The sequence below is a fragment of the Onthophagus taurus genome, chromosome 10, assembly GCF_036711975.1.
Source record: "Onthophagus taurus isolate NC chromosome 10, IU_Otau_3.0, whole genome shotgun sequence".
NCBI lineage: Eukaryota > Metazoa > Arthropoda > Insecta > Coleoptera > Scarabaeidae > Onthophagus > Onthophagus taurus.
The window spans coordinates 14,169,729-14,183,480 of NC_091975.1; the positions used below are offsets into that span (position 1 = coordinate 14,169,729).

Sequence of the window (13,752 nt, forward strand, 5' to 3'; positions counted from 1 at the left end):
ATATTTATCATGATTCCAACACCGCTTACAAGCTTCCTTGAAAACATCAAACTTCATATCAGTGTTAACGTGTTCATCATACACATGTTTTAAATTAACCTCATCCTGTTTGAATAGAATTAGGACGTTTGCATTATCGCGAATTAGGTGTTTAGGTATTCGTGTATAGGTTTGCGTGAGGTAGAACGAATCAATATTTTTATGTCGCTCCATACAGAAAAATGATCGAATCTTATCCTGTTTATCACATGCTACATCATCAAATATGAAAATTGAGTTTTGTTTAGCTTTAGATGGATCTATAACCGCATCATTATCCGTAAATCGATAAAATCCTAGTTCAGGTAATTGTTTCATAATCATCTCTAAAAATTTATATTTCGGTTGATGTAAGGATTTTGAATATAGATAAATATTTTCAAAAGTTAAACCATTTTTATCGAAAATGAGATTTAACATCAAATTAGTTTTCCCACATCCACTCGGGCCGCACACTATTGCTCGTATACTGTTCGGTATGAGGTCACCATGTCTACGTGTTGTTATCATCTTCGTCATCATCATCAACCGATCGAGATCGGTTAATGACATTGTGAGAGATGGATGTTGCACTACACGCATTATGATAGTAAAATGAGTTTTAATCTTTATGTACAGATGCTATATAATAGATGTGAAAACGTGAACTATACTTAGTTGAGTATGCTGTTCATTCGAGATAGTACATCTACGACAGTGGGAGGAAGCGGAATACTTAATACACTTATCAATAAACTACCTGTTGAGTTACACGTTCCAGGCTATCAATTTTGCGGACCCGGAACAAAATTAAAGAAGCGTTTGGCTAGAGGTGATAAAGGAATAAATCCATTAAATCGGGCTTGGAGAGAACACGATATAGCGTACTCAGAAAATACATCTTTAAAACAACGTCACGAGGCTGATAGACGTTTGGAGGATAACGCTTGGGAAAGAGTGAAAGCGAAAGATTCGACAATTGGGGAAAAAACTTCGGCTTGGTTAGTTACAAACGCTATGAAAGTTAAACGGAAATTAGGGATGGGTCATGAGGGACAAAAAAGAATTAAAAAAGGTGGTAAATTAAAAGATAAAAAAAAAAATAGATCGATATCATTTAAAAGTGTGTTGGTAAAGCAAATCGCTAAAGATTCACCTAAAACAACAGATAATTTACGAGAAGCGGCTCGACTAGCTTTGAAAGACGCACGTATAGCCGTTAAATCTGTGGGTGGAAAGAGAAAAGTTAAAATTCCACGTACAATCTCATTACCTATTATAAGAGGAGGTATACTACTGATACTACCAGCTATATTCGCCGGTCTTTCAGCTCTCGGAGCGTTATCGGGCAGCGCGGCCGGCGTGTATCGCGCAGTAAAGAGCGGTCAAGAAGCTAAAGAAAAATTACAAGAAGCCGAACGTCATAATAAGGTGATGGAATCTATCGCGGTTGGTAAAACCGGGAACGGACTTTATATTAAAAAGTATAAAAAAGCATTGGGTTTATATTTAAGTAAAAAGCAACAAAAAAACTTTTAACTAGGCTACCTAATAGACCTCTTACAAATCTCGATATAATAAAATACGCTAAAACACTCAAAATTCCAAATTTCCGTGGAGTGTATATGCGAAACGGACTTCCCAAAGAAGGTCCTAAACATTATGAATCAGCTGTTGTAAACTTAGATAATCAACGAGGTAGCGGAACCCATTGGGTAGCCTATAAAAAATTTGGTAATAGAGTATTATATTTCGATAGTTACGGAGACCTAAAACCACCTAAGGAACTTTTAAAATACTTTAAAAATTGTCAAATTGAGTATAACCATGATGATTTTCAAAAGGATAACTCGTATAACTGCGGTCACTTATGTATAAATTTCCTACTAAAGACAAGAAATAGCTCATTTGAGTGAAAATGTCTCAGACGTTCACACTGGTTAGTACAAAGAGCGAAATTTCTGAAGACTATTATCCGCCTATAGAATTAGATCCTAACTCAAGTTACTCACTGGGTCTTATTGGATTCTATACGTATAACAGTATACCAAACATTGAACGAGGAGTTAATGATAAATTTTACTTTACCGAAAAATTTGCTATAAACAAAGGGCGACAATCGGTTATATCGACGGGATCGGTAATGCAGGAAGAAATCAAAATTCCTACTGGCGCATATGAAATAACGGACATTGAACTTTTTTTACAAAAACAGATTTTACACCGCATCGGATTGAATACGGTTGATGAACCTGAAAAATTTTTTTCACTCAAGGTTAACAATAACACCTTACAGTGTGAAATAAAAAGCGATTATTTTGAGATAGATTTCACCCAACCAAATACGATAGCTTCTATATTGGGTTTTTCCAATCGTAAACTAGATGCGTTGAAAAAACATAAATCAGATCTTCCGGTAAATATAATACGTGTAACATCCGTTCGAGTAGAATGTAATATAATTTCTGGCTCGTATTACAATAATAAATTATCGCACACCTTATATGAATTCGCTCCAACCGTAGATCCAGGTTTCAGTATAAATATAGAACCAAGGAACCCCATTTATTTACCAGTCGACACCGATCGTCCGATAACAAACATTACACTCAAATTACTCGATCAGCGTGGTAAATTGGTTAACTTTCGTGGAGAAGAAATAGTTATTAGATTAGAACTAAAACGAACTTCATAATGGGACTGTTGTTCCGATTAAAAGGCGATCCTCAATCATCATCTATAACAAGAAAACATTATAACTCAGCTGGAAAGAGAACGTATAGATCAGTTAACAGAAAGACTTCATTGCGAGCGGACAACAGACGTTTCCTCAAGCAATTAGGTTATCATGTCCACACAAAAGTTAAATATATACCGCGAACCCATCGTGGATAATTCTATCGCTCGAGAAGAAGTGCATAGTTATCATCCATCCACAAATTCTTTTCAAAACAACGATATATTCACCATTGAACTAAACCAAGAAGATGTTCTATTTTCATTCTTCGAAAGTTATATACGTATTGAGGGGGATTATAAAGAAAAATTAAACGATCCAACTGATACCATCCAACTAACACACAACTTACCGAGATTTCTATTTGAGTATATCGCATTTGAACATAATGGTACTGAAATCGAGCGAGTACGTGAACCGGGTTTAACATCCCTCATTCGAACTCTACTTCAGCAAAACGAAGTGGAATGTAAATCTTTAGAAATAGCTGGTTTAAAATGGCCACCCGAAGGAAATTTGCCTACAGTGAGTGTAAACAAAGATTTCATGTTTCAAATCCCTTTAAGTCATATTTTCGGATTATTTAGAGACTATAATCACGTTATGAGAGGTCGCTTTAAATTTAGATTTGTTAGAAGTCGTACTGACTCCAATTGTTATAAATCAATATCTAAAGCTGATCCTAGCATCGCAAAGTTTACCGTAAAAACGGTTACATTGTTAGCGAAACATGTGTACCCCAGCCCATCAATAAAGATGAAGCTATTAGATGGTTTAAATAAAAATTCAAACATTTCCGTACCGTTTCGAAAATGGTCTTTTTATGAACTACCTTCAATGAGAAAGGGAAATAAGGAGATTTGGTCGGTCACGTCAACAACTAACAGAGGTAGACCTCAATATGTTATAGTCGCATTCCAAACCAATCGAAAGGATCAACCGACTTCTGATTGTACACTTTTCGATCACTTGAACATTATAGATCTTAAAGTATATCTAAACTCATACTGCTATCCATTTGAGTCGATGAATTTGGAGTTTGCAAAAGAAAATTATGTTGAACTATATAAAATGTTTACTGAATTTCAACCGTATATTTGGGAAACATCTCGAAAACAACCGATTATGGATTTCGCAAGCTTTAAAAAGAGACCTTTATTCGTGGTGGATACCACTAAGAATAACGATGAAGAAGCCGCTCCATCCGCATCGTGTGAGGTGCGTATCGAAATACAAAGCAGTAAAGATTTTCCACCTGATACAAAAGCATACTGTATACTACTTCAAGAATCCATGTACACATACAAACCTTTGAGTGGTGAGGTATCTATAATTATAAATTAAATTCCAACACGAGTTTGAGTGGGGAGGTATTTATAAATTCCAACATGAGTTCATATACATATTAGTTTTCAATATGAAGTTCAGAAGTGCAGTTGTAGACGTTCAAGGGTTTTACGTCAACTCTAAATTCGAAGTTAAGGAATTTACTCTTCTGGATATCACCACCACCGACTACACTATACATTTACACCTTAAGCCTAGTATACCATTCCAACGATTAAGTGTTCAAGATCGGAAGACAGTAAGATATTTGGAACGCAGCCATCACAGGTTGTTATATAACGATGGGTGTATAAATCAATCTGAAGGCTTAAATGTAATTGATCACTTAATTTCTTCCTACGATCAAATTTTTGTTAAGGGGAATCAAAAGAAGCAGTTTTTGGAAACACATAACCATAATAAATCAATAATAACGGATATTGCATTAGAATTTAAGGAAGAAGATGAGACTAAATTAAATTCAACCTTCAATCAGTGTTGGTTTCATATCGGCTCGCCAGCAGTATGTTCGCAGAACAATGTTTTAATTTTAAAAAAATTTTTATGTAAACAAAATTAAGTTATTTAAGTTGTAAATAAATAAATTTTTATAAAGTTGGTTGTCGTTTTATAATAATCAACACCTAATTCACATTTAATCATTTAGTTGTAAACTATCATACAGTGTAGACGTAAATTCATGAATCATGAAAGCAATAACTATCTTTCTCTGGACTTGTATGTGGACAGATACATTGGGAACGATAAGTGAACGTGATGAAGGAATTTATATGCTTCTCGATAAATATGGGTATATCGAACGAGAAACTAATGCGAGTCAAAGTGATTTAAATGCGGACCAACAAAGCTTATTGAATGAAGGTATATCTCGGTTTCAAAAATCATTTAATCTTCCAGTGACCGGTAAAATAGACTTTAGAACCGTAGATTTACTTGGTAAGCCTAGATGTGGTAATGAGGATTCTTTCGACTTTCTGAAATCAGATACTCAAAACCGAAAATGGAGTTCATTAAATATTAAATGGGGTATATACGGTGACCATCATCCAAACGGTCTTACCGCGATTGTGCAAAAAGCGTTTAATGTTTGGTCTAAACACGTAAATTTACATTTTAGGAGAGTAATATCAGACGCTAACATTTTGATCGCTTTTAAATCGGGGAAACATGAACTTATTAGAAATGATAAAGCATCATGTTTAGGTTGCTTCGATGGTATGGGAGGAATTCTTGGGCATGCCGATTATCCTGACATTAACAAAAACACAGTTGAAATTCATTTAGATAAAGACGAAGATTGGGATTTAACTACTACCACATTGTCAGGCAAAACTAATCTATTCCTAGTTCTGGTACATGAAATAGGGCACGCATTAGGATTAGATCATAATAATGAGTTTGATTCTATCATGTTTCCCAGTTATGGATTCCTTCATATTGAAAATTTTACATTAAGTCAGAATGACATTCATGCGATACAGAAAATTTATGGGAATTCAACTTACACACATAAAGTATCTACTACTACTACTACTACGTCAAAACCTACACCCAAAATTGAAACCACAACGTTAAAATCTACGTCTAAAATTGAAACTACATCCCATGAATCTATAGCTCCCTTCACCTTATCTCACATCTGTGATATTGATGACAAGTTTTCAGGATTCTTAATATATAAAAAAATAATTTATATACTTTATAAACAATGGGTTTGGTCAATTGATTTAAAATCTAAAATGCCAGTTCGTTCTACACCTATAAACATAATTGATTGGTTAAAACCTTTGAGAGGTGTTTTAGAAGCTACGAATTATAATTATAAGGTTTCTTTTGGTTCTAATGATAACCTTATAGTTATTATAAATCATTCGATTTATATAATTGAACTTAGGAGTATGTCGATACGTTACAAATGGTATTTTGAAGCAACTGGTTTGGGATTTAACAATCATACTAATATTACAGGAGTTGTGACAAGTAATTACGGATCACCTTTTATATTCTTCGATGGTGTCTATGCTGTTCAAGTGGATTATCAATATGTTAAAACACGACAACTTATAACGTCAGTTGCTGATGAGTTTCCAGGGATACCGAGTCATTTTGATGGTGTTTATAAATCTTCAGATGGTTTATTGAATTTTTTTGTTGGTAATAAAATAGTTCGATATAATGAATATTTAAGAGAGACTGTGGATACCGTAGATAAAAGTCTATCAATATTAGGTATATCTTGTCCCTATACATCTATAATAGATCAACTAAAATTTCTATTATCAAAAATAAGTTCATCATCTAAAATATCTGTACCTTGGTAAAGTTGTAAAATCCCCCATTCTTATTTAATATTAGATATAGGGTACATGTTTATGTGTAAATTTCATTTTAACTAGTATATAACATCCTCTGAAACATGAGTGTCGACGGTGTAAGTTTAGATTTTTGGGAATTAATTGACAAACTGTGGATACAATTCAAAGAGGATCTAAAGAAAGAAATTAAACTTATTGATGAAAGTGTATTTTCTGTAGGTGAATTTAACATTAAAGTTGGTATTAGTGTTGTTAGAGGTTTTATACCATGTGTAGAGTTAATTTTTAAATCGTGTAATGACGAGTTAAACAAAATTTGTCTTCACCATGAAGATTGGGAACGTTTAATTTATATATTCAAACAATTTTACTTCGACAAGAAGGTGATTTCAAGTTACACAATACCTTTAGCGGAAGGAATTTTAAATATTACCCGCGTGAGTGAGAACGTACTATGTATTAGATGTGAAGACTTCGATGTTGATGGAAATTTGAGAACCTCTTTGATACCTATTGTAATTGTTATGTCGGAAGTTCATTATATTTTATATTTATATTGTTTAATTTCATATAGATTAAGTATATTAAATAAATATTATGTTAAAAATCTTATTTAAATAAATTTATTTTAATTTCAAATACTTTACATTTTTTTTTAACAAAAATAACGCAACTTACGTAAGCAACTTTAGATTATTAATATATACTTTAAATTTAAGAAAATAAAAAAAAATTATTTCCGCTATATATTTTATTATTAATTTAGCTATAAAAACCAAGTTCATTCGCCTCTAAAAATTATCTTTTTCACCCAGAACTCATAGATAAGCTCATAGTAGTAGTGGCGTCCTTCACTTTAAACCCTCTGTGGAGATGACGAATCCCTGAACATCCAATACTTTTTATCACGTTGTGGCTCAACATTATACTGTTAAGAAGGTGGTGTGATTGCGAAAATATAGATGATAATAAGAGGAGGCATGCAGTAATATACTTCCCTCATCCTCCTTTTTTTCACTAACACCGAAATTTCTATAACAATAAAAAATAAGATATAATAATACTAGGATGAGAAAAAAAATATTGCTTACCATTGATAGCATCTAAAAATCGATATCAAATACTATGACGGGTGTAATTGGGTGAGGAGGTTGTTCCGAGGGAGATGCAGGACTATCTCTCCAATCTTATCCTTGAGGGTAGTATACCGTGCTTTCGCTTCCATTCCCCTCATCCTCATCCTCCTCATCAACCTCCTCCATCTCCTCCTCCTCCTCCTCATCAACCTCCTCCATCTCCTCCTCCTCCTCCTCCTCCTCCTCCTCTTCACTATCACTAATCATGTACACGATTTCTATATCAATAAAAAATAAAAAAATAAGAGATAATTATAGTAAGATGAAAATATATTGTTTACCGTTCGATGCCTCCTCCTCTTCACTATCACTAATCATGTACACGATTTCTATGTCAATAAAAAATAAGAGATAATTATAGTAAGATGAAAATACATTGTTTACCGTTCGATGCTATCGGCGGCGGCGAATCTACTATATAAATTATTTCTATAACATCAAAAAATGAAAAAAAATAGGGTATAATAATCGTAGAACGAGAAAAAAATATTGCTCACCGTTTGGTGTCACCGCCACCTCTGCTGCTACCGGCAGCGCTGGTAATAAATTATAATAAAAACATTTTTTAAACAATAAAATAATAAAAACATTTTTAAAACAATAAAAGTATACTCACCAAATGCGGGTGTGAGAGGTACTATTGCCTCATCATTCACAAACGTTACTCGGATCGAGTTTCCGTATGCCCGTACTAATCTGCTCCGAGTAAACATTTCGAGACGATTTTCTATTCGAAACTTTAATTATTTGCGTCTATATATATTATATGAACTTTATTTTATTGCATTATAAATTTCTATTTTCATTTGCATACACTGTCAATAAATCAAGGTGCGGCGAAGATAAATTTATTTAAAAGTTACTTACGTAAGCAACTTTGTGGTGACTTTGCTTTGATAATAAATATTTAAAACGTAAATTCATGACTTTCAATTCACTTTAATAATAAATCTAAACGAATTCATTAAATCATAGTGTTCGTTTGCGAGTTATGTGACGCAAATAACCGTGGTAAATTTCAACCGTATTGACGACAAGATGTAAATTCATGACCTTCAATTCACGTTGGTAATAACTTCAAACAAATCACAACGCTCGTTTGCGAGTTACTATGTAACGCAAATCCACACCTTTTAAGATGGATGATGTATCGTTGTTATCTTATAGTTTGCAGTAGTTCTTCAACGCATCAACACACAAAATGTTTGTTTGCAAACGCTGTCAGTCATCTTTTTCATTAAAACATAATCTCGACCGTCATACAAGAACAATACATAATAAAACCCAATTTGATTGTTCAATATGTGGGAAATATTTTTCAAGACGTGATAAATTAAACATACATCAACGATCGGTTCATGGATTTCCAATTCAGTCTAAACGTCAAGCACCACCGTCATCAACTAGTGAGATGCAAGTTCCTGCATCATCATCATCATTATCCACTACTACCAAACGCTATCGAAATTCAACATCACCACCACTTTCAATTAACAAGAAGAAGAAGAATAACAAAGGTACGATATGTAAGGTTTGTGATGAATTTTTACCATCGCTCACCTCGCTTGAAACCCATCTTCGAGCGAAGCATGTTGAAGTTATTGACAATAATATTGAAAAAATAATGTCTTGCTATAAAAATAGGGTAGTTTGCTATAAAATTAGTGGAGCTCAATCTGATGATGATATACCATCATTTTTATTGAAATGTTGTGAAACAGTCAACAGACTGATTGAACAGCATCTCGGTGAATATGGTTCGATTAAAGCTCAGATTGAGTTATTAGCTATTTTTATTAAGTCAGGGTTTGATGAAGATGGTAATGAAGAAATTATTGCGTCAGAAAAAAATTTTAACACCAAATTTAAAATAATTACTCCATCTACTGCGTTGAATGAGGTATATGATGAGATGACTCATGACATTTTAACCCAAAGCGAGGAGTTTCAGGAGCGTGGGTCGGGGTGGGCTTTCTACTCAATATCTCACCTACTCCTTAACATTAACAAATTTCAACCTATACCAGGGTCATCATATATCCGTTTACCTCAAGAAATCGCTAATAAAAAGGCATGCATCAATATTAAAAACTATGAAGATGATGCATGTCTTGCATGGTGTTTGACGGCGGCTCTTCATCCCGCGAACCTTCATCAAGACCGGACTTCGAGCTACCCTCATTATAGTCAAGCACTTCATTTACAAGGGATAACATTTCCCATTATTTTAAAGGATATTATTAAAATAGAAAAATTAAATAATTTAAGTATTAATGTGTATGAATTAGTTCAAAATTTAGATAAGTATGCGGTGGAAGGACCAATTTATTTTACGAAACAAAGACGCGAGATTCATATAAATTTGCTTCATCTATACGAAAACGGTAAGGGTCATTTTGTATTAATTAAGAACCTATCCAGGCTTATATCAAGTCAGTGCACGAACCGTAACGGCTCTATACACCTTTGCGATGGATGTTTCACGCGATTTTCATCAAACGAAAAATTGATTGCGCATCAAAATCATGATTGCAATCATATCAAAACAATTATTCCCACAAAAAATTTAAAATCAAATCCTAATTTTTTCGGTTTATATACCCCCGAAAATATTTTAGAATTTAATAATTATAAATTCACACAGATGGCTCCGTTCGTGATTTATGCTGACTTTGAATCGATTCTACAACCCATCAACTTTTGCGAGCCCAATTCATCCAAATCTTTTACCGAAAAAGTTGAGATGCATCAGCCCTACAGTTTCGCTTATTACATCGTTTCCACCGTTGATAGCAGTTTCAATAAATTCGAAACGTATACGGGACTCGATGCATCTAAAGTTTTTATTTCAAAATTACTCGATGATGTCAAATTTATTTACGACAAATACTTCAAAACCGTAAAACCAATGCTACCTCTAACGATCGATGAGCAACAGAATTTCGATTCGGCTGAAAATTGTTTTATTTGTCAAAATCCTTTCACATCCGATCAGGTTAAGGTTCGCGATCATTGTCACATAAGCGGTAAATACCGCGGCCCCACCCATTCAAACTGTAATCTAAATTTCAAACTTCAAAACATTATTCCAATATTTTTACACAATTTTAGTGGTTACGATTGTCATTTATTTATTAAAGAAATGGCTGATGTGGATGAAGATGGACTTGATGTATTACCGAACAATAAAGAAAACTACATTAGTTTTAGTAAAAGAGTGTTGGTCGATAAAGTAATTGATGAAGACAGATATGTTGAAAATATTTTTTTAAAATTAAGATTTGTGGATTCATTTAGATTTATGGCATCTTCATTAGATTCTTTAGCTGGTAACCTAGAAAAATGTGACTTTATCAATATACGTAAATTCTTTCCACACATTGAACATTTTAAATTGCTAACAAAAAAGGGAATATTTCCATACAATTATATAACCTCTTTTGATAAACTTAATGATACCTCACTACCACCTAAAAGTATGTTTTACAACAAATTAACTTTAGAAGATATAAGTGATGAGCAATATTTACACGCTCAACGTGTATGGAAAGAATTTAATTGTCAAAACTTAAAAGAATATTCCGACTTGTACTTAAAGACTGATGTTCTTTTATTAGCTGATGTTTTCGAGAAATTTAGACGTGTATGTTCTAAAACGTATGGTTTGGATCCGGCTCATTATTATACGGCACCGGGACTTTCTTGGGATGCTATGTTAAAATTCACGAAAATTAAATTGGAATTGTTAACGGATATAGATCAAGTTCATTTCGTTAAAAAAGGCATCCGTGGGGGTATTTCACAATGCTCCCTACGACATGCTAAAGCAAACAATAAGTATATGGAAACTTATGATGCTAATTCACCCTCAAAATTTTTAATGTATTGGGACGCTAACAATTTGTATGGGTGGGCGATGTCTCAATTTATACCCGTTTCCGATTTTAAATGGATGTCTGAACACGAAATAGAAAATTTAGATTTTAATAATATACCTGATATTGCCGATTTTGGGTATATTTTAGACGTTGATATTGAATACCCCGAAATTTTGCACGATCTACATAATGATCTCCCGTTCCTAGCTGAAAACCTACTACCACCTAACGGTAAATGTGAAAGTGATAAAAGATTAATTCCAAATTTATTTAATAAGAAAAATTATGTCGTACACTATAGAAATTTAAAACAAGCCGTTGCTCACGGTCTTAAAGTTTACAAAATTAATAGAGTTTTATCGTTTAAACAGTCTGCGTGGTTGAAGTCTTACATCGATAAAAATACTGAACTACGTCAATCAGCTAAAAATGCGTTTGAAAAAGACTTTTTTAAATTAATGAATAACGCGGTTTTCGGTAAAACTATGGAAAATGTTGATAAGAGAGTCGATGTAAGATTAGTGACCAGTTGGGAAGATATATGTATGAAAACGGGTAGACCAAAATTAGGAGCGCGTAGCTTAATCGCTAAATTAAATTTTAAGAATATTAAAACTTTCACGGAAACATTTTCGGCTATTCAAATGGAACGTCTTCATATCGTTTACGATAAACCTTTATATGTTGGTTTTACGGTTTTAGAGTTGTCGAAATTATTAATGTACAACTTTTTTTATGGTTTTTTAAAACCAAAGTATGGTGAAGGTATTCGGTTATGTTACATGGATACGGATAGCTTCACCGTTCTAATTAATTCCAATGATGTTTATACAGATGTAAAATTAAATTTAAATAAATTTGACACGTCTAACTACAGTCCTGATAATCAGTTTGACGTCCAGTTACAAAATAAAGCGGTTTTAGGTCTCATGAAGGATGAGAATTGTGGTGAAATTATGGAAGAATTTGTGGGTTTAAGATCGAAGGTGTATGCTAACAGAGTCGCTGATGGACGGGTTACTAAAAAATCCAAAGGTGTAAAAAAGGCTATCGTGAAACGTAAAATTACTTTTGAAAATTATATTGAATGTTTAAATTCTAAAGCCGTTTTGTTTAGAAAGCAATTATCTTTTAGGAGTTTTCATCACATAATTTTTACTATGTTACAAAATAAATTGGTTCTTTCACCAAATGATACCAAGCGATGTATTTGTAATGACGGGATTGACACATTAGCTTGGGGTCATCATAGTATTAATTATTAAAATTATAATATTAATAAAATTTTTTTCTTTTTTGTTTTTTATTTCTTTTTTGTTCTGTTCAACTGCTAATAAAATTTTTTATAATAATTGTATCTGAATTCTATAACGTTACATGAATTTTTTTAGTAATTAAATCTGTAAAACAAATATTAATAAAATTTTTAAGTTTTTATTTATTTTTTGTTCTGTTCAACTGCTAAGCATTAAACTGGAAAGGTTTCGGTGGTTCGGTGGTTTATTATCTTTAAAGTTTCTAGATTTCTCCTTGCAGCTATCAGTTCAATTCCTATAACAAGTAAGTATTATGTATATTTCGTTAAGTTACACCACCGAAACTTTTTATATTAATTGTATCTGAATTCTATAACGTCACATAAATTTTTTTAAATTTATGTGCGCCATCTATCGCCCAACAGACCCCCGCTTAACTATCCACCGCTAGGTGGGCGCGCATCGTCTATCCACCGCCGTTTGGCGTTACTTCCGCTAGGTGACGTCCCGTGAAGTAGGTAACCAACATCCACCACCCACCGCTAGGTGACACCTCACGACGTAGACAACCAACATGACATGTTTTAGTTTCACTACACACCACCAGATGGTCAACATAGCGTTAGTTCCACCACCCACCGCTAGGTGGCGTCTCACGACGCAGGCAACCAACATGACATGTTTTTTAGTTTCACTACACACCACCAGATGGCGCTACAAGCATTTCAAATTTCCCACGCTGTGACGTCACTTCCTGCGCGCGCATGCGCAGACGTCACAGGGGGATTAAGGGGATTAACTTCCGGTCGGGAACTCTCGTTTTTATACTACTCCGGTAAATCTGGCGACCATATATGTGATATTCAGATGGTAAATATTATTTTGGAGTATGTTGGAGATAAAAAACGAAATGTGCCCAAAACGTGATATAATGACGATATACGCCGTTTTGAGCCATGTTTCAACTTTCTATCACTTTTGGTTCCGGTAATTCTGTCGACCATATATGTGATATTCAGATGCCAAATGTTAGATTGGAGCGTGTTGGAGATAAAAAACAAAATG

General features: G+C 33.6%; 3 protein-coding genes across 3 annotated transcripts; all 3 read left to right on the top strand.

The window, feature by feature from the left end:
- The first annotated feature begins 2,866 nt into the window (after positions 1-2,866).
- On the top strand, positions 2,867-4,099 carry LOC111421839 (uncharacterized). Its single transcript, XM_023055037.2, has one exon. It carries the CDS (start codon positions 2,867-2,869, stop codon positions 4,097-4,099), a length of 1,233 nt encoding a protein of 410 aa, XP_022910805.2.
- A 689-nt stretch (positions 4,100-4,788) lies between these two features.
- LOC111421838 (neutrophil collagenase-like) lies at positions 4,789-7,009 on the top strand. The gene is made up of 3 exons (XM_071199399.1): positions 4,789-6,331; positions 6,637-6,932; positions 6,992-7,009. Exons 1-3 carry the CDS (start codon positions 4,789-4,791, stop codon positions 7,007-7,009), a joined length of 1,857 nt encoding a protein of 618 aa, XP_071055500.1.
- A 1,955-nt stretch (positions 7,010-8,964) lies between these two features.
- Positions 8,965-12,696, top strand: LOC139431520 (uncharacterized). The gene has a single exon (XM_071199400.1). It carries the CDS (start codon positions 8,965-8,967, stop codon positions 12,694-12,696), a length of 3,732 nt encoding a protein of 1,243 aa, XP_071055501.1.
- The last annotated feature ends 1,056 nt before the right edge of the window (positions 12,697-13,752 follow it).

Coding starts and splice junctions, on each gene's coding strand:
- LOC111421839 (XM_023055037.2), top strand. CDS start 2,867: ATGTCCACACAAAAGTTAAATATATACCGCGAACCCATCGTGGATAAT.
- LOC111421838 (XM_071199399.1), top strand. CDS start 4,789: ATGAAAGCAATAACTATCTTTCTCTGGACTTGTATGTGGACAGATACA. Junction 6,332..6,636: donor TAAAAGTCTATCAATATTAG/GTATATCTTGTC, acceptor TATTTTCTGTAG/GTGAATTTAACATTAAAGTT.
- LOC139431520 (XM_071199400.1), top strand. CDS start 8,965: ATGCAAGTTCCTGCATCATCATCATCATTATCCACTACTACCAAACGC.